The sequence below is a fragment of the Carex rostrata genome, chromosome 32 (assembly GCF_964058835.1).
Source record: "Carex rostrata chromosome 32, lpCarRost1.2, whole genome shotgun sequence".
NCBI lineage: Eukaryota > Viridiplantae > Streptophyta > Magnoliopsida > Poales > Cyperaceae > Carex > Carex rostrata.
In genome coordinates, this window is record NC_135949.1 from 3,656,606 (window position 1) to 3,676,255 (window position 19,650).

The 19,650-nt window shown below is 35.1% G+C and overlaps 2 protein-coding genes and 1 long non-coding RNA gene across 3 annotated transcripts; 1 reads left to right on the forward strand and 2 right to left on the reverse strand.

Moving 5' to 3' along the window:
* Nucleotides 1-1,757: 1,757 nt before the first annotated feature.
* LOC144548005 (GDP-mannose 3,5-epimerase 1-like) lies at nucleotides 1,758-3,067 on the reverse strand. The gene is made up of 3 exons (XM_078296695.1): nucleotides 2,574-3,067; nucleotides 2,191-2,398; nucleotides 1,758-2,057 (listed from the first exon to the last, which is right to left on the reverse strand). The coding sequence occupies exons 1-3, from the start codon at nucleotides 2,600-2,602 to the stop codon at nucleotides 1,902-1,904; spliced, it is 393 nt and encodes a 130-aa protein (XP_078152821.1). The 5' UTR covers nucleotides 2,603-3,067; the 3' UTR covers nucleotides 1,758-1,901.
* A 10,596-nt stretch (nucleotides 3,068-13,663) lies between these two features.
* On the forward strand, nucleotides 13,664-14,823 carry LOC144548061 (uncharacterized). Its single transcript, XR_013509220.1, has 2 exons — nucleotides 13,664-13,989; nucleotides 14,494-14,823. It is a non-coding gene; the product is annotated as an uncharacterized LOC144548061 (long non-coding RNA).
* Nucleotides 14,824-16,259: 1,436 nt separating this feature from the next.
* On the reverse strand, nucleotides 16,260-17,589 carry LOC144547865 (uncharacterized). The gene is made up of 4 exons (XM_078296549.1): nucleotides 17,514-17,589; nucleotides 17,245-17,335; nucleotides 16,669-16,901; nucleotides 16,260-16,557 (listed from the first exon to the last, which is right to left on the reverse strand). The coding sequence occupies exons 2-4, from the start codon at nucleotides 17,291-17,293 to the stop codon at nucleotides 16,345-16,347; spliced, it is 495 nt and encodes a 164-aa protein (XP_078152675.1). The 5' UTR covers nucleotides 17,294-17,335; nucleotides 17,514-17,589; the 3' UTR covers nucleotides 16,260-16,344.
* Nucleotides 17,590-19,650: the final 2,061 nt, after the last annotated feature.

Consider the following 19,650-nt stretch of genomic DNA (forward strand, 5'->3'; position numbering starts at 1 on the left):
CTCAGAATGAAATATTCAGCAGTTCGGGCAATTTTTGAGAGCTGATATCTCACGATCTATTTGGAGATTTTTCATGAAACTTCATAGTCCTGTTCTACGATGTCAAGACTGCATGTCGGTCAATTTTCACGATTTTTGAAGGTGTTTTTCTATGTTAAGCAGATGTGCAAACTTGGCCTCAGAATGAAATATTCAGCAGTTCGGGCAATTTTTGAGAGCCGATATCTCACGATCTATTCGGAGATTTTGCATGAAGCTTCACAGTCCTGTTCTACAATGTCAATACTGCATGTCGGTCAATTTTCACAATTTTTAAAGGTGTTTTTCTATGTTAGGAAGATGTGCAAAGTTGGGCTCAGAATGAAATATTCAGCAGTTCGGATAATTTTTGAGAGCCGATATCTCACGATCTATTCGGAAATTTTGTAAAAAACTTTACAGTCCTGTTCTACGATGTCAAGACTACATGTCGGTCAATTTTCACGATTTTTGAAGGTGTTTGCTATGTTAGGCAGATGTGCAAAGTTGGGCTCAGAATGAAATATTCAGCAGTTCGGGTAATTTTTGAGAGCCGATATCTCAAAATCTATTCGGAGATTTTGTATGAAACTTCACAGTCCTGTTCTACGATGTCAAGACTACATGTCGGTCAATTTTCACAATTTTTGAAGGTGTTTTGCTATGTTAACCAAATATACAAATTTGATTTGCAAAAAAAGCAAAAAAAAAAAAAAAAAAAATTCCGGACCACCCGGAAAATAGGCGGTTTGGGCATTTTTAAAATTTTTCCAAAAATCTGGTTATTATTAATAATTTGTTTTTCTTTTTGGGTATTTTTAAAAATGTCGGAAACGAGGGTATAACATGTTCTTTTTAACATATTGTTTACTATTTTACTGATTCAATACAATAAAAGTAGTATTAAGTATTAACATTTAAAATTAACAACATGAATTAGGGGTGCAAACGGATCGGATACGGATCAGATAGTGATAACCGTATCTATTTTTATTTTTCGGATACAGATACAGATGTTAGCTTTTTATAATAGTGAATAAGATGAACGATTTGGATCGGTCATTTGGATTTTGAATTTTAGATTTATGATCCAATGCACAAACCCCTCCATGCATTGCAATGCACCATAGCCCATCTCTCTCTCTCTCTATATATATATATATATATAGGGTAAGGCTAAGGTGTTATGGCTTGCATATATATATATATATATAGAGTTAGGCTGGGGTGCTATGGATAGCATAGTGGCCTCTATGCTACGGCTCAATATTCGAGTTTTCAAAATCCAAACGGTCGATCCGAACCGTTCATCTTATTCTCCATATTAATATCTGCTTGGAGACCAAATTTTACATTTTTCTGAATTTTTTTACTATTTATTAAGTATTTTACAAAATTGTTGATCCAACGGTGGCTGCACAAAACAGTAAAACCGTTGGATTAGCGATTTTCAAAGTGGCTTAATAAATAGTAAAAAAATTCAGAAAATTATAAAATTTGGTCTCCAAGCAGATATTAATATGGAGAATAAGATGAACGGTTCGGATCGACCGTTTGGATTTTGAAAACTCGAATATTGAGCCGTAGCATAGAGGCCACTATGCTATCCATAGCACCCAGCCTAACTCTATATATATATACTAGTAATCGTGCCCGTGCACAGCAACGGGAGCAAATTATGTAGTAGAAAACCTAATTTACTAAAGTATTTTTTTCATAAAAAAATAGAGAAAAAAATATGGAATTAACAAAACAACTAATGAATACTAATGAAACAAAAAAGGAATATTACACTAAGCTGTAATCACTCCATTCTATTCCAAATATGGAATTAAGCTCAATTCAACACAAATCAAATAAATTAGGATGAATTGCACGGATTTTTACTGCTTCCCATCAGCAGCACAAAGGGAACCAAGTTGAACTGGCGCTTGGATCCCGACCACCTTGGACGAACCATAACCCGACAAATCGGCTCCTGAAACTTTTTCCTCCTCAAGCTGCTCCTTAATCCATAAGTATGTAAATCTCAACCAATTCTGTAAAAATGTATTAATAAATAACTCAGTAAATAATAAAATGGAATTCATAAAATTTACCAGTAAATAATAAAATGATAAACAAGCAAAACAAAAGAACATAAAAACAGATTTGTAAATGAACAAAATTTACCTTGAGCCTCATGGTGGGTGCCCAGCCAAGCTTCTCCTTGATAAGAGTATTATCGGAATTACGCCCGCGGACTCTCTCAGGACCAGGAATGTGGTGAATTGGGAGGTTCTTGTCTTCGAAGCTAAGTACAATCTCAGCCATCTCATTCATGCTCACTATTTTGTCATTTCCATTGTTGACCGGCTCACGGAAATCAGACTTGGTCAACCTAATCATAAAACAGATAAGAGTAAATTAGTGAGTCAAACTATGAGAAGAAATTTTCTTTTTGGTGGCTTAAACATGAACTCAACCAGAAATTAGTTGCAAAAACAAACTTTGCAAGAGAATCGATAAAAGTAAAATTACACGAACTACAGAATTATGTTAGGAAAAGTAATTACCTCAAAACACCCTCAACGCAAGTACACATCACCAGCGCGTACCAGTCAGGGGTAGCGGTATCATTTTGTAATTCTGGTTATATAACTTCAGAGAAGCATGATTTACCTAAAGTCTGGGTTAATGAAGAGGTGCATAACTGCATGTATATAACTTCTTCTTTTTTGTATTTGTGTTTTATGCTTATTATTGTGTTATGGGCACAAGCATTAATTTTAATTTAGTTTCTGTTCTTCTTATGGTTTCTTGGAATTAACCAGTATCTCTACATATATTGATATATACTATAGTTAATCCCATTTGGTTATTACTCTTTTGTCCTTTTTCTTTTAATCATAAATAAAAGTACTTTGTTTTGTTATATTCAGTCTGTATCTAATATACTTGGTGAAACAAATAAATTTCAAAAGGATAATGTAAAATTATTTAGGTTGATTTATCAGAAGTGCAAGCAATGGAACTACTGATCAGATCAGTTCTGGCAAAGAAAGTTCGAGTTCATGGTACGTATTTATCCCTCATTTATGAGCCTTCAGATTTCCTGATCCAATATATACTACCATCAAGCAAGAAACCTGAACAAAAAAAAAATGACAAACCTCCTGAGAAGCGTTGGCGAGGCTGTGCACAGTGGGTCAGCGCTCCATCCAGCGGTTATAATATCCTTTGGATGCCATGTAGCAGTACCTGATTGAAGAAAATCAATTACAAGTCTAGCCCCTGATTTCTAACATAATTGTAGCCTATGTTTATTACTGTGTGAAGATGGTTACAGCAGCCTAGCCCCAGATTTATATGTTTAATGAAATTCTAAAAATATAAATTCTATGTTTAATGAAATCCTACAAATAAGATGCAATTTAAATGTACTTCTTTGAGAGCAAATTAGTTTGACAGAGATCTAACTCCGAGAAGGGACATGAAACATTGTTTAAATGAAGAGAAATAAAAGAATGTAGCTAAAACAAGATATTAAAAGGAGAAAAATTTACCCTTCTAGTTGAGGCAAGGATATGAGGTCAGTGTTGGGCAAAAGTTCTCTTTGCTTTGAATTAAATAGTGGATGATTTTCTTTTAGAAAGGGGATGCAAACATTACATTTATACATAATCTTTAGAACTATGATTTACCAACAAATTAGATTTGAAAATCCAAACTAATTTAGCATAATTAAATTTGACCTTTTCAAGCTTGGAGGCGTAATCATTTATAATATCATATGAAATCTCAGCTCCATCCAGATCAGAAACATATCAGTAGTGCTGTTCCCCTTAATCACCTGATAAAAATGGACAGAGAATTATGTCACTTTCTGTTAGAAACGCTGAAACATGCTAATAGACATTGATGAAGCCAATTTAAAAAAAAATGATGCGTTTTATTAGAGAAGCTCATTGTTAACTTGCATTCTCAAGGTCATCTCTGATCTGAGAAGCAGCTCATTGTACTTCAGATCTGACATACTCATATATTTTTCCGTCGTCAGTATCAGTGGAAGGATAGTCGCTCTGTTAAAAAAATGAAACACAAAAAATGAAAGATTAGGATTGAATGGCAGCAGTAATTGTTTTATAGGATTGAATGGCAATCATAGAGAGGGAAGAGACACGGCGTGCCAACATTGAACACACCGCTGAAACCAAAGCCTATGCCACTCGCAACCCTAACCCTAATATCCAAAAAGGGGCGAAATTGAGGGGAGCACCCAATAGCAACCACAAGTGCGACGCGTGTCGGCAGGAAAGAGACGACGATCCCTTCGCCACTATCCAGTTCGTCTCACAACTCCATCCTTTCGACAACGATCCTTCTTCCCCTTCTGTGAAGGAAGTTGAGAGATGGCTCGGTGCGGGTCAGGTGAGAGAGCGAGAGAGATGGCGGAGATGGCTGAGGCGATTAAGTTTCTTTTTCTCGTTCTCGGCGAGGGTCAGGTGAGAGAGCGAGAGAGATGGCGGAGATGGCTGAGGCGAATAGATTTCTTTTTCTCGTTCTTTTTCTTTGGAAAGAAGGGATCGGGGAGAGGGACTGGGAGAGGGGGATGGGCAACCAGCGTCCCAGCGAAAAAAATTGTACATCTGAGATTTAATCTGCACGATTTTTGATTCAGATCCAACGGTGCAGAACAAAAAAATTTGTGGCAAGATGTGTGGCTATACATGTGGCGGGTCCAATTTCAAGTAAATTTAAACTTCTACACAGACAAATGATGTATTTAATCAAAAGAATGCAGATTAATTGTTTAGATGGCTCAGATTCAATCAACAAAAAAAACAATAAATCAGGACCCTTGCAGGATCTAGACATTAAACTTCTTAATAAGGTAGGGAGATATATATATATATATGAGTAAGGCTACTCTACTTTGCAAAGTAAAGAGTCCCTTGTACTTTGCATTTTGGTTCCTTGGATGTGCTATAAAAATCGTGCTGATCGGATAGATCTGATTGAAAAAGTTTCGCTGAAATCAACCTTTTCGTCTCTCAATTCACTGGATCCGTCCAGTGAGATAACCCCCCAAACCCCGACCCCCTCTCTCTTACAGCGTACTCTCCTCTCAAAGCCACCTCTAGACCTAAATCGCACCAAATCGCACCAGTTGATTTCTCACGCGATCTTCCTTCTACCGCTCCTCTCCTGCTCTCGTGCTCGGCTCCCTCCCTCTCGGCACTCTCGTGCTCTGCTCTGGAAAGAATCGTTGCTCTTGTGCTCGGCTCCCTCCCTCTCGGTGCCAGCGACAACCGCTCATCTTCTCCAGTGATAGAACTAAGACCTCTCTCTTGCGAAAATCTAAGACAATTCACCGATTGGAAATTGGTAACTTCAGACCTGTTTATTCTGAAATTAGGGTTAAACAAAATTTGAGTTTGCTGAAACTTGCTGAACTGGTACGAACTCATCGATTGAAAATTGCTGTCATATTTTAGGTATTATATCTATATTTGCAATTATGTAGTTTCTTTGTAACTGTAGGAGCAACTGATTCCAGTACCTGCTATTGTATAGTGCTGGACCTGATTTTGCAGAATCGTATCCAACTTATCTCTTAGGTTCATCTGAACTTTGTCCGACAGCTCATTTGTGGCTTATTAGGCATAGGGGTATTGACATGTCATATGTACTCTTAATAGTCATCCTAATGTCATTGAAGTTGTCATATCAGTTGGTATAGAAGTATAGATATGCTTCTTGTGGTGTCATAGTTTCATTGACAACACATCATGGTTTTACTATGTGATCCAATAACTTTGATACAAAATAGCTAACTTTTCAGGATTGCAATGACCCTTACATTGGGTTTACGAAGAAGGGCAATAGAAAAAGAAGAAGATATTTTAGGGTCTAAATTGTAAAGGTCGTCGTTTTGGTGATATTTTGAAAGGTGAAATTAGATTGATTGTATCTTCTAAACTAATTAGGAAATCTTGGGAATTTGTTGAGGGTATCTTGGGAATTGGTACTTGTAATTTGTAAAAACTTTTGATGTTATAGAAGAAATTTTTATTTTATTTGAAGTTCGAAGATGGAACTGTTAACAGATGGATATGTAAATTTCTTGGTTTTATTAAAAGGTAAAGTATTACTCTAATCATTGCAAATGAGTATTAAGCAGATGGTTTTATTGTTCAGAGATTGTCTTCTCCTGCTTCAAATAGGATGGCAATGGCTTCTTCGAACATAATTTTATAGCAGTCCGGTTTCTGTAATTATACTGTAATTATTGTCAATAAGAATTTTATAGCAAGTGTCTTGAATTAGAAAAATAAGAATTATATTGTAATTATTGTAATTATAATGTTTTGTCAAAGCAGGAGTGTTTTGAATTTTATAGCAGTCCAGTTCCAAGAAGAATAATATACCAAACTTGAATTATACTGTAATTATTTGAGCACTACAGTAATAAAAAAAATGAACCTGTAGCCCTCTTGTAACACTCATGTACCAATCAGTTTAAAATTATACTAGTTTCCTGTACCAGTCAGTTTTATCATAGATCATTTCCACTTAAGAAATTACATACTAGTACAATTAATCACAAAAGGCTACATGATGAAATAATCTCTTTCATCACTGCCACAAATAAAAAAAGAAGCCAAATAAACAGTGGATGTTTTCTATAAAAAAAACTTTGTTCACTCAAGTGCAAGTTTTCTACTGCTATAACAAAGACATCTCTAAATTCTGACAAAAAAAGAGACAGAAATACACAACTTTTTTTTATTATTATTTCAAAGCCCGGGACAATATTACACAAGTATCCTTACATCACAGAAAACAGCCCACAGATATTGTAAAATTCCCCAATTGCTATTGGTACCACAAACCGGTATCATATCCTAAAACATAGGAAAAATAAAACCATGACAATCCCAACTCTGTACTCTAGCTAATCTTTCAAGCTGATCGTCCAAATTATTTTGGTCTCGAGACATGTGCCAGCAGTAAAACATACCAGTCTCGAGATATGTGCTGTAGAGGCTCTTTCTTGCTGGAGGAGGTTGCAATCATCGATTCTATTGAAACCCTTAACAGGTATGACACAGACTTGCAATAAGCAATCCGCGTACATCCGTGAACAGGAATAAGACCTTGTTACACTTTCAACTTCATCAGTCAGATTCTTCGTCAACAACTTTACTTTCAACTTCATTTTTAACTTCGTTGTTGTTCTCAGTACTCTCATCTCAATCAACACATTTTTATAGAGTTTGATGCCTGTTAAAAAAACTAATTTCAAAATTAAGAAGGGTTAACTAAAAAAAGCTAAAAAAGCTAAACCTATGACAAAAAAATCCTAATTAAAACTTCATAAAAAATGAATGGAATTAACTAAATAAACTAGCATAAAAAATAAAATGATAAAATTGATAATAGACAGTGAGCTCTTGAACTTTTTACAGAAAAGTCTAGCATTTTACATAGCAATCCTCCATTGATACATCTCTTGTATGGAATTGTCAATTTTTTAACATAACATATTTGTTCAAATTTAACAAATCATTAATAAAACCTTTCTTTTAGGTTGAAGAAGATTTGAAATCAGAACTTCAGAAGCAAATGATGGTTCCTGAAGATTTGTATTCGTCAGAAACTCTGAACAAAGTAGCAGCAAATGAGGGTTTATGAAGATTTGTTGAAGCATGTTCAAGGAAATTTTGGTTACACAAGTTTAGTTGAGAAGGCAACGCTGAGAGAGGAGAGCTTACCGAAACCCTAGGTCTCCGGAGTGAGAGAGAGAGGGGATCGCAAGCGAGAGAGAAGACGGGCACCGAGAGAGGAGAGGAGCGGGATCGCTTTGAACGAGTCGCTGGAGTTGAGAGTACGCTGTGAGAGAGAGGGGGCGCTGGAGAAATTCTTATTCTAGAATTCCATGAATGCATCAGCTATTTTGAAGCTTTCATTTTGTTGGGTTCGGGGTCAGGGGCGGTAATGGAGGGTCCAGTTCAAGTTGAATGGAGTTCCGAAAAAGTTGATTTCAGCGAAACTTTTTCAATCAGATCTATCCGATCAACACGGATTTTATAGCAAATCCAAGGAACCAAAATGCAAAGCACAAGGGGCTCTTTACTTTGCAAAGTAGAGTAGCCTTACTCTATATATATATATATATATATATATATATAGGTGGGCTACGGTGAGTTGCGAAGTAAAACGCGTTTCTACTTCACACCGTATTTTTATTTTGAAAGTCCAAACGACCGATCCGAACCGTTAGATGTTTAATCCATATTGAAATGTGCTTGGAGACCAAATTTTACATTTTTTGGAATTTTTTTACTATTTATTAAGCATTTTTGAAAATTGCTGTTTTGCTGTGAACAGTAAAAAACAGTAAAATTTTCTGAACCATCAGATCAGCGACTTTCAAAATTGCTTAATAAATAGTAAAAAAAATTCAAAAAATGTAAAATTTGGTCTCCAAGCACATTTCAATATGGAGAACAAGATGAACAGTTCGGAGCGACGTTTTGAACTTAAAAATCACAAAATATGAACGTGAAGTAAAATAGTCGCTTTACTTCGCAACTCACCGTAGCCCATCCCTCTCTCTCTCTCTCTCTCTCTCTCTCTCTCTCTCTCTCTATATATATATATATATATAGGGTAAGGCTAAGGTGCTATGGCTTGCATAGAGGGCTACAGTGCTACAACTCAATATTCGAGTTTTTAAAATTCAAACGGTCGATCCGAACCGTTCATCTTGTTCTCCATATTAATATGTGTTTGGAGACTAAATTTTACATTTTTTGAAAAATTTTTACTATTTTTTGAGATAGGTAGAAAATCAAATATCTGAATGGTGCATAATTTTTTAGATCAACTGATTTTGTACCTATCTAAAAAAATAGTAAAAAATTTCATCTAATTTTCTACCTATCCTTTGTAACTCTTCTTTGGTGGAAACAACCTACCATCTAATTTTCAGTTGCTCTTATATTTTCAAAGAATGTGTGGGATTACATGTCAATTCATTCAGGCATGCAGCTGCATAACTTGGAGACTCGGTTCAACAAACAAGGGACAAATCATGGTTACTGCTCAGAGGATCTTCTTTGTAGCAGATTGAGAAAAAAGTTTTGGAAACATGGTTTATTGCAACGGTCTGGTTTCTTTCGAAGCAAAGGAATGAAGTGGTATTTCGAGGGTGGCGGGTAGGATTAGAGAGGAGTGCAAGCTTTGGTTGAAGTTTTGTAATGGGAGGGGTAGTATGGATACTTGGTGCTTGTATAGTTTGTTTCATTAGCTGTATATAGCTTCATGCATTAGACTCATCTAATAGCTTGGAGAACTCTTGGTAGCCACTACTAAGTCCCTAAAAAAGAATTCCTAGGGTCAATTTGAGTCTAGAATTAAATTAGACTTGATTTAGATCATTTAGGATTTTATTTGGATCAATTTAATTTGGAGTTGATTTGAGGTCATTTTAACTTGATTTGGGTTCAAAAGGACTTGACTACAAGCTTTAAAAGTCAAGAGGGTCTATTTTGTAAATATTCAGGGGGCTATTGTATTAGATTCAAGGTTTAAATTGGGTTTTATAACTTTTTAGGATCAATTGCGTAAAATTACTGGATATGAGGGCTTGTTTATAAGTTTCTGAAGTGACGAGGGTTGTTATTTTTTTTAAATTATCAGGGACTTCACATCTGGCCAGGGAATAGCGAATTGTTTAATTCATGTTGATTATCGTATTTTTAATGTTTTGATTTCAAATTAGGTGACTTTTACAAATCGGTACCAAATCTGTCGTTCGGTATCGAATGCATGCTAGTCATGTTAAACTCTGTTGTGTCATACAAACGACACAAAAATACAAAGAAGAATTTCATGTATAGCTGTCAAAATCTTGAAATTATGTATCTTTTCTTTAAAAAATTCTAATATCATATTTATTCTCCTAAATATTAAATATTAAGAACTCCCAAATTTACTAAATTTATTATCGTCTCTATGAAAACTCATTTCAAATTTTTTTTTTTGAAATACTTAGCAGATACTGCTAAGTTTTACATCATGATTACAACGTGTATATACCTTCTATTCCTATTGCCTGATGCTATTAACACCGCTCTAGCACCATTGCAACCACATTTTGGTCTCCTGCACCGCCCATTCTGCCAAGTTCTCTTCAGTCACGCTGGTTCCTCTAAAGATTTTCCCATTTCTACTCTTCCAAATATGCCAACACGTCCCAACAAATTGCGTGGTCCATTCCCTTTTTGACACCCTTTCCATTCTTCTTACTGTTGCCCATGACTCTTCCCAAATTTCGTCTACCGATGGTTGATGTATCATGATTTTGTATCCTAAAATCTGAGATACCTGATCCCATACCCTCATCGCATAGGGACAGTGAAATAACAGATGCAGGAGCGTTTCAAGATCACACCGACTGCACATCACACAGCTAGTTTCACACCGTATATTCCTTCTTTGTAACCCATCACGTGTCAGGATCTTGTCTTTTAGGAACAAATATGCAAATATGTGAACTGTAGGTGGCATCTTACACTTCCAAATATATTCATAACCCCATCTTATCATTCCTTCTCCAACCATCATTCTATAAACAGATTTTGCTGAATATACCCCCTGACTGCTCCATCGCCACACTAGGCGATCTCTCGTGTTGTAGAACTGCACTTGCTCTTCTATAACCACCTCGGGAGCAATAACATGCGCTATTGGTAACGCCTCCCTTAGGCTTATCCTGGGATAATCTGACTCATTACCCCTTATTATTGGGTGGTCCTGCCACGTGTCAAACCAAAACGAGATTCTCAACCCATCTCCAATTTCCCAGTACGCACTCCAATGAAAGATGTGTTTAATCTTCATTAGGTAGTTCCAGAAAAATGAACCTTGTGCCTTCCAGATTCTTGGTCCATTAGCATCAGAGCCCAATCCCTGCAACTTGGTAATCGTTTGTGACCATATGGACTCAGGATTAGTATATATGGACCACCACCATCTCAAGATTAGTGCTAAGTTATGAACTCTTAAATCAGGGGCACCCATTCCTCCCCACCTTCTAGGTAGTATTACTGTCTCCCAGTTAATCAATGACATGCCCCTTTGCTGATTTTGAGATTTCCCCCAGAAAAAATTCCTTCGGATTCTATCGATAATATCATAAGACTCCAGATTAGCATTTGAAGTCAAAACATGGCGCACAGAAGCATCTGTTTGTTTATTATTCCAAGACGCTAAAAGTTAAAAATAACAAGCAAAAATTTGATCATGCATGTATCATGCATTTATCAACTCATTTCAAATTTAATCCTTTATTAAAATAAAAATGTATCATGCATGTATTAAAAAAAATGTCCGGTCTTCTATTGATAATATCATAAGACTCCAGATTAGCATTTGAAGTCAAAACATGGCGCACAGAAGCATCTGTTTGTTTATTATTCCAAGACGCTAAAAGTTAAAAATAACAAGCAAAAATTAAAAGCATAGAGGTTTTAATATGGGACTTTAATGGATCAAATTTAGGCCTTATAATGTTTTAAATTTGTACTCAGTTCTCGTATGAGCTAACTGGGCTTATTTTGGGCTTAAAGTTTTCTCTCCTGTTTCAATTAATCGGATATTTAAATTATAACTCTTACTAATTCTAATTAACTTGCATTTGCTTATATGATTAATAATAAAAATAAAAAAAAAATTGAATCTGGAAACAATGCTAGATGAATATTGGCAAATTAATTTCGTAAATTGAGGTTCATGCATTAGGCTGAGAAGAGGAAGAGATAAATTGGTACAAAATTAATGCTTGTAAGATTGTTATGGTCCCACCTCCACTTTTTTTTTTTTTTTTTGAAAAAGGAAATTAAGCAGAAACTAGACTGGATTGAATGTGCATTGTAGTTTGTAGAGTTTGGATTTACCAAAGAAATTAGAGCTCATGGAGTTCAATTGCTAAATGCATGATAAGCTGCATTTCTTTAATTTATTATTGGAATCATCTGGAATCTAAGGATAGAGACATTTAAGGCTTAAATTGGATTTTATAACTTTCTAGGGTCACTTTCTAAAATTAATTTAGGCTTGATTTAGATAATTTAGGATTTTATTTGGGTTAAAAACGTCTTGTTTATGAGCTTTTAAAGTCAAGAGAGTCTTTTTTGTAAATATCCAGGGGCTATTGTTTTAGATTCAAGGTTTAAATTGGGTTTTATAACTTTCCATGGTCAATTGGGTAAAATGTCAAGCTATGAGGGCCTGTTTATAAGTTTTTAAAGTGGCAAGGGGTGTTTTCAAAAATTCTCAAGGGCTTCACACGTGAGTTTAGAGTTTCCTGCGGCCATTTTTATTAAAACCCTAAAAAAAATATTTTTTACAAAATTGCCCCATGTTTCAGGTTTTTTTTTAAAATGCCCCGGCCGCTTGGCCTGGGGGCGGTCCACTCTCCTAGCAAACCGTCCACACTAGGGACCTGACTGCCTCTTTGCTAGGCGGTCCTCTATTTTTTTTGTTTTGGAGATCTTAATATTTTCATTTAAATAATTTTAGTTTTTTATTTATGGTGTATGCCAAAAAATAAGAAATTTGATATATTTATGAGTGATGTCGTAACTCTTTATAACTCTGATTTGATTTGTTAGTTGGATATCACAAGTCTAAAGATAACAGTAATTAAGGACTTGGTTTTGATTCTTAATAATTTATTTATTCCAATATACACAAATAAATATAGTTAGATTGCATCAATAATGTCAACTTTTTCTCTTTTTTTTTAGAGAATAATTGAAGATAGACAAACGAACACAATAAATAGTAAATGTATTTTAAAATAATTATATGAATAATTTTTGAATAATCTCTTAGACCTTTAACTAAATAACATACCAATCGTTGCATGTATATCATTGAACGAAAACTTAAACTGAATTTTTGAGGCACTAAACGACGTTTTTTTTTTTTAAAATTGAAAAAGCCTGGCCATTGAATCTGGCCAATTTTGCTGTCGTATTTGGCCAAATTTATGAACAATGCATGCATCCATTCAACTCAAGTTTACAGCAAGGCTGAGGCTCACCGCTCAGTATGGTATAGGTCTGGTTGATGTACCAAGAATTATTTTCTTTTTTAATCTTTTGGTTGTGTCTGTTTGTTGTTAATGTCAAACAAAAATAAAATATGGTAACAATTTTAAATTAGTTCAGCTATTACTGAGAATTATGTAGTGGGCTCAAATTAAATAACCTTTCCAATGAAGATATATCTGAATTGCATTTTATGTGACAAGCTTCAGTACAGTTAATATTATCATTATTTTAGGAGATGAGAAGGGAAAATGTGACGCACAATACTGAGTGATGCTTCAGAGTTATGTTTTTCAACTCCTTTGTGTTCAGAAAATTCTTCTAGATGCTTCAGGGAAGGACACCTCTTAATCTTGATTATAATGATTCCATTTGCTTGGTCTTACTCCTTGACATGTCTTGAGAATTTCCTTGTTGTACAAAGAAACTGGATGTGCCAGTATATAACAATTGGTATCAGTCCTAAACTGTAATGTTCTTTATTAATTTGGAGTTGTGAAAGCAGAAATGTTTGCTTGATCTTGTACCAGTGCTTTCTTGCTTGCTTGCTCGGTTATTTCATGACTAACTAGGTTGAGAATTGTTGCCTTTTTTGTTTCCTTGATATGTGAATTGAATTGTTAACTAACTTTTGTATACTTGGAATGAATATGTTTGCTAATTTAAGTTATATTTTGTTTTACTGTTTTCTTTCTCGAATTGTTAGCTAAATCGCCTTTGCACAGTCCCACCAGCATAATTTACAAGTTTTCGAGTGATTATGTACTGAGGTACTGAGGGAGCAGTATAGGGATCCATAGAATGAGGTTAGAATTTGAAAATTGTTGAAGGATCCCGAGATGCACTTGCTCGGACAATTGCTGTCAAGGTAATTCTTTTTTGCTCCATGCTAATTATGTGTATGCAGTAATCTATGTTGAAAAAAAGGAGCAGATTCCCCTTGAAATTAATTATCAAGAGGTACTTCACACTTGTTAATATTTTAAAATAAAGGATGCATTTGTTGCTGCGTCATTGGGCATTTTCCCTTTCACATTAATTATTGTTATTCCAATTATAATACCTTCTTTCGAAATAACTACACATATGATTCTTGATTCCATTTAATTAGAAGTTTTCTTTATGAAACCGAGAACCTTGGTATTAGTACATGCCAATACTTCAAATGGTTACAAAGTTTAGGCCTATGTTGGTAACAGAAAAAGAAAAAAAAAATATTATTAAGATGTTACTTTTATAATTGTAGGGAGGTTTAAAAAAAATTAATCTTGGACCTATAATTATGTAGTATATAAGGTGAACATAAGACTAGTGTCTTCTTATAATTGTACTGTTGCTTTTATTTATTTATTTTTCACTTGGTGAAATTCAGGGAGGCTATGATTCCTTGCATCTTACTTGCTTTGGGTGGTAACCTTGTTGATGGTATGTGTTTTTTCTCGAACATGTTATCTTTTTGCTAATAAAAAGGTATATTACGCCTGATAATATATTTTAGATTTTATAGTGCTCATATTCAAATGTTGCTTCTGTCTTGAGGCTCCTATCTAGAAGAACAAACCTAATTTTTGTGTTTTTTTTCAGGTCCAGGAGTTGGAAACAAGAGGTTGGGGTTGCGTACCACTTAATTTTACTTTCAAATTAATTACTTGCAAGTTTTGTGCTATTGAATTGTCCTATGCATGTTATTCCTTTTTATGAATTCGTTATGCTTCTTATTCCTTGTATATTTTTGAAATATATATTTTACAAATAGATGATCATGTTTATCTTTAAATTAGTGCATGCACATTGATGCTCACATTAATTATTTTATATTTAAATTAGAATTAGAGTAATGAAATTGTGATCATGATAGATCACCAAAAAAAGAGAGACATGGAATGGAATGCTCACTGGGTACCTGAATTAAGAATAATGGCTTACAGACACCAATTCAAAGCACAAAATGAAACCATGCAAGGAATGGGAAGTCCTTTGGTAATATGCCGGTACACATTTTAACATAGTAGTTTTGGCTTCATGCAGTGCATGGACTATATGGATCGTTGTTTTGATTCGATAGTCAATGCGCTGCATGATGCTAAAACTACTATGATAAAATCTCTACCACAATATGCCTCCCTAGGAGCTCTCTTAAGAACACAAAAATAGCTTTTCTTAAGAACTCAAAAACTTAACAAGCAGCATAACCACATCAACAAAATTGCACAGTATTGAATACGATATTAACTACCATTTTACACAAGTGAAAAGAAAGCTTGGCAACTAGCTGACATTAATCCTAAAGTTAAAACTGACCAAACTCCAGAAATAAAAAGAAAACATCCAAAAACAATCACAACTCATTTTTAATTTTAGTTATCTCTTTTCATTACACACCCTGTCACCCACAACTGGAGAAAGGTTAGAGAATTGACCTAAGATTAATGTTGACCCAGATTAATGTTGGTATAAAAGAAACTTAAAGAAAGTTTTAGTCCTCCGGCAACCACCTAAACCTTGCTATTTCAGTTCTGCACAAAGAATATAAGAATAATTGACAGGTGTTAGCAACCTGAAAGTAATTTTGCACAAGTGTAAAAGCAGATTATTAAAGAATTTACCAGACAACTATCAACCCTAAACACCATGACATTCCATAAAGGTTGGAAAATATAGCCACAGAAAGTATGACCAGCATGGTACGAAAGGGATAAATACCAGTAGAACAGTAGTGCATAAAAAGTCCTAGCTTATACCAATTGGCACAGAACAAAGCTCCACGTAAAAGAAAGCACACAGAAGTACATTAAATTTTCCTGTTTGGCCATATTACCAAAATTAGATGAGGATTAGATGAAGTAGAAACAGTTTTAAGCAATTGCAGACAAGGATTGACTAGGGGTAGGATAAAGCAAAATTACAAGATATGACACAATTTTGTAATAATTTTGTAATCAAAGCAAATCTTAACAATTATTGTTGGTTATTAATATAATTCTTCAAGTGTACCCAAAATTTTCATTTCTCCCCAAACAACACTTCAATATAATTAAAAAAAAAGAACAAGATAAATTTTATTCATTACTGTAATATGTTCATTAAAAATCCTATAAATGTAATATAAAACGTCGTTTGCCTATTCAGATAGGCAGAGATGTCACTTTTTGATTCTACACTAATGGCACTCAGCAACATTTAAAAAAAAAAAAATTAAGAGGACATGAGTTTGAATCTCATGTCAGACACAGACATAATACATGTATCTGTGGTACATAATCAGGATATACTCTAAACTTGAAAGCCAAAATTTAGATGGGTAATAAAAGAATATTGAGAGCTGCTGAAAATATGGTGCCCTGATGGAACTCAACAGACTATTAACAGCAGTAACAGAAAGAACACCTTTCAAGGCCCCGACAACTGCTTCTGCTGTTTGTATTGCAATTCCTTCCTGTAAAAAAAGCATGTTAATAATTAGTACTTCTAAATTCAATATTTGGAATCAATAATTTAAGTGTGCAACACAGTAAATTGTCACCAAATACCTTGATTCTTAATTTACCTTTGATACCAAGGAAGACATACAACCAGTACCAGCTGACTGCAACGAGCTTTGTGTATTTTGACACGACTGAAGAGCAGAGGTTCGTAATTGACCCGATGAACCACCCAATGCCTGTGCCCGCATTTGGACTAGATAAACAACACTGACCATGTGACCTCCGGGCCCCACAGACTGACGTACAACTCCACCTGGTGCGAGACTACGGATCGGTTGTGGATCGCCTGGGCTTCCTGTCAGTATGATGGTGGGAATCAAATTAAGCACTCAACACATTATTGTGATTCCTTTTTATATAGATTTTGTTCTTTTTCTATTGGAAGCTACAAGTTGACCAGTCTAAATTGACTTCTGAGCACGAGACAACACTATAGAGTAGAAATAGATGCTGTCTTAAATTTGGCCAGTAGTTAACATGGACAGACTGAAAGAAGTTACACAGATCCTACATGGTTACAATCAACATGTTTTCACAAAAACATAAATACCTGTCAACTCTTGGGATATAAGAATCTATAAACCACATCATGTCAATTTTCAGTACATTATCTAGGTTCTGTTAACATCTTCAGTTACCTGCAGGTTGATTTGGTTGGGCTGCATTTGGATCAACTGAGAGTTTCATTAGCACCTGTACCAGACGGTGGTACAGCAGTTCCCGTAACACCTGATACCAAAGAAATTGTCAGGACTAAAATGATACTAGCATGAAGTGAAGGATTTAATTCGGGCCGAGTTGGTTTCTCGTTGCTCAATTAGCAGCTAGTATGATAGTTTGTTAATTAAAAAAAACAAATTCAATTTTTCTTTGACTTGTATGTTAGAATTGTATATAGGATCCTCACTGGAAAATGATCCAGCTAGCTAACGATCTGATGACCACCACCAAGCAAGGAGCTTGTTTGTAGAGGGAAGGCTGAAAATCAAAGCAAAGAATAAAATAGAGAAGCTTAGCACCTTTTAAGTGTGTGTGTGTGTGTGTGCATGTGCGCACGTGTCAACATGATGATATTGACCTGAATCATTATAGGATTGGGGCCATTAGCATTTATGTAAACCGAAGGTCCAGAATTCACAACAGACTCCTGCAGATTCAAAAAATTAAAATGCTCAAAAAAAGAAAGAAAAAATTGACTATAGCAAAGGCATGTTACTCAACCCTTTCATACTCTCTCAATGATGCTACATCGACTTCATTAGCCTACAAAAATTGGCGGTCATTATTCCCTCCATAAATAAGCTAGGGTATAATCAAAATTGAACTAAATTAATTGGTAGATAAACTTGTTGCTACTGCCATGTGCATAATTTTTATATCTTATTCTTTTGCTGTCATTATGCCAACTTGCTTTCAGGTCAAGTAGAAGCAGTAGTGATTTTTATATTGTTAGGTACCAGGATTAAAGCTTACATTCTCAAGATTGCAAAATCCTAATTTAAACTCATGAATTGCAAAATTACACTTGTGGTCTGTGATAGGTTATACAAAATCTCAATTTATAAAACAAGTACGAGTTGCAATATCACTGATTACTCCAGCAATCAATAGATAGTAAGTGCATTACTGCAATATTTGAGTTTTCTACCAAGCAGGCTAGAATAGTCAGATATGCAAATTCAGTCGAAAACGAACCATGAGATCTGCTTTAGCAATAGACTACCAAGTCGAAGAGTACATCAGCTGTTGGCTCTCCTCCATAAACACTGTCATAATAAGAATGTCTTATCAAGTGAATGAAACATCTCAATGAGGCTATTAAATTAACCTAAACTTTTGGGTGAAACTTAATTATAAAATGCTGAGTGCTTCATGTACAGTTATGGCAATTCAAATATTAATTGAAGAAAGTTTTCCTGATTTGTGGTAGTAACTCAACCTGATTCAACTTGGAACAAAAGGTAACCATGACCCAACCCACAGAACGAGTCTGATTTGGAATGAAAGGTGCAGTATGAAATTAAATTTAGCTAAGAATAAAAATTTAAGGTGCAACATTTTCGGTTCCAGTTTAAAAACACAAAAATATTTAAATGAAAGAAAAAAAAATACCTTGATTTATAAGGATATGGAGGAAACGTGAGAGAAGCCGTGTCAGGTGGCAGCCGGAGGTCAGCGCCCTGTGCAAACTCGACAGCCCTGTGCGAGAGAGGAAAGAGCAGCGAAAAGGGGCATCAGTACGATTGTAGCGAGAGATAGGAACGCGGGAGGAGACGCACTGAGAGAGAGAGGAGCGATCGGAGGAGAGGTCTTCGCGTTTTCTCTTTCGCGAGAGAGAGGGGGAAGGGGGCTGGGGCTGGATCGCAAGAATAAAAGAGGATTACTGGAAGCCTCCAGTGAATTCGGGCGTTTAGAAGCATCCTCTTTAAATTATTCCAAATTTACCCTTTAATCAATCAACGGTTGTAGTTGATTCAGCCATAGTTATTCCTGTAGCAGCAGTCCATAGAAGCATCCCTCATAAATCAAATAGTAAATTTATTTCTATCGAGGGTCTTCAAGGGGACTCCTAAATGTTCAAGGGGACTCCTAAATGTTCCTTGTGGGTCAAAGGAAGACATCATCGAATAGAACGCTGCAAAAAAGTGTTGGACAAGAGCTTAATTTTGTAGCAGCAACAAATAAGTAATATAAATATGAAATGTTTATTTGTCAAAACAGGTAATTTTGCAGCTTGATTAGTCAACAAATTCTACCAAGGCTTATGGTTACATAAAAGCAAAAAAATTCAGTGATCTAAAATCTAAATATTAAAATAATAATAATTATAATAATAGGAAAATTTATGAACAACTTGAGGTGTTGGCTGTGATGCTAAAGTGGCAAACTTGAGGTGGAAATAAAAATCCATATTACCAGACGGTAGAACAACTCAAACCTTTCTTCTCTCATGGTGTGGAACTGGTAAGCCACTTTGGCATCACACCCAACACCTGACAGATACTAGTTACTCACGAAGAATGTAACTCAGTAAAAAAAAAAAT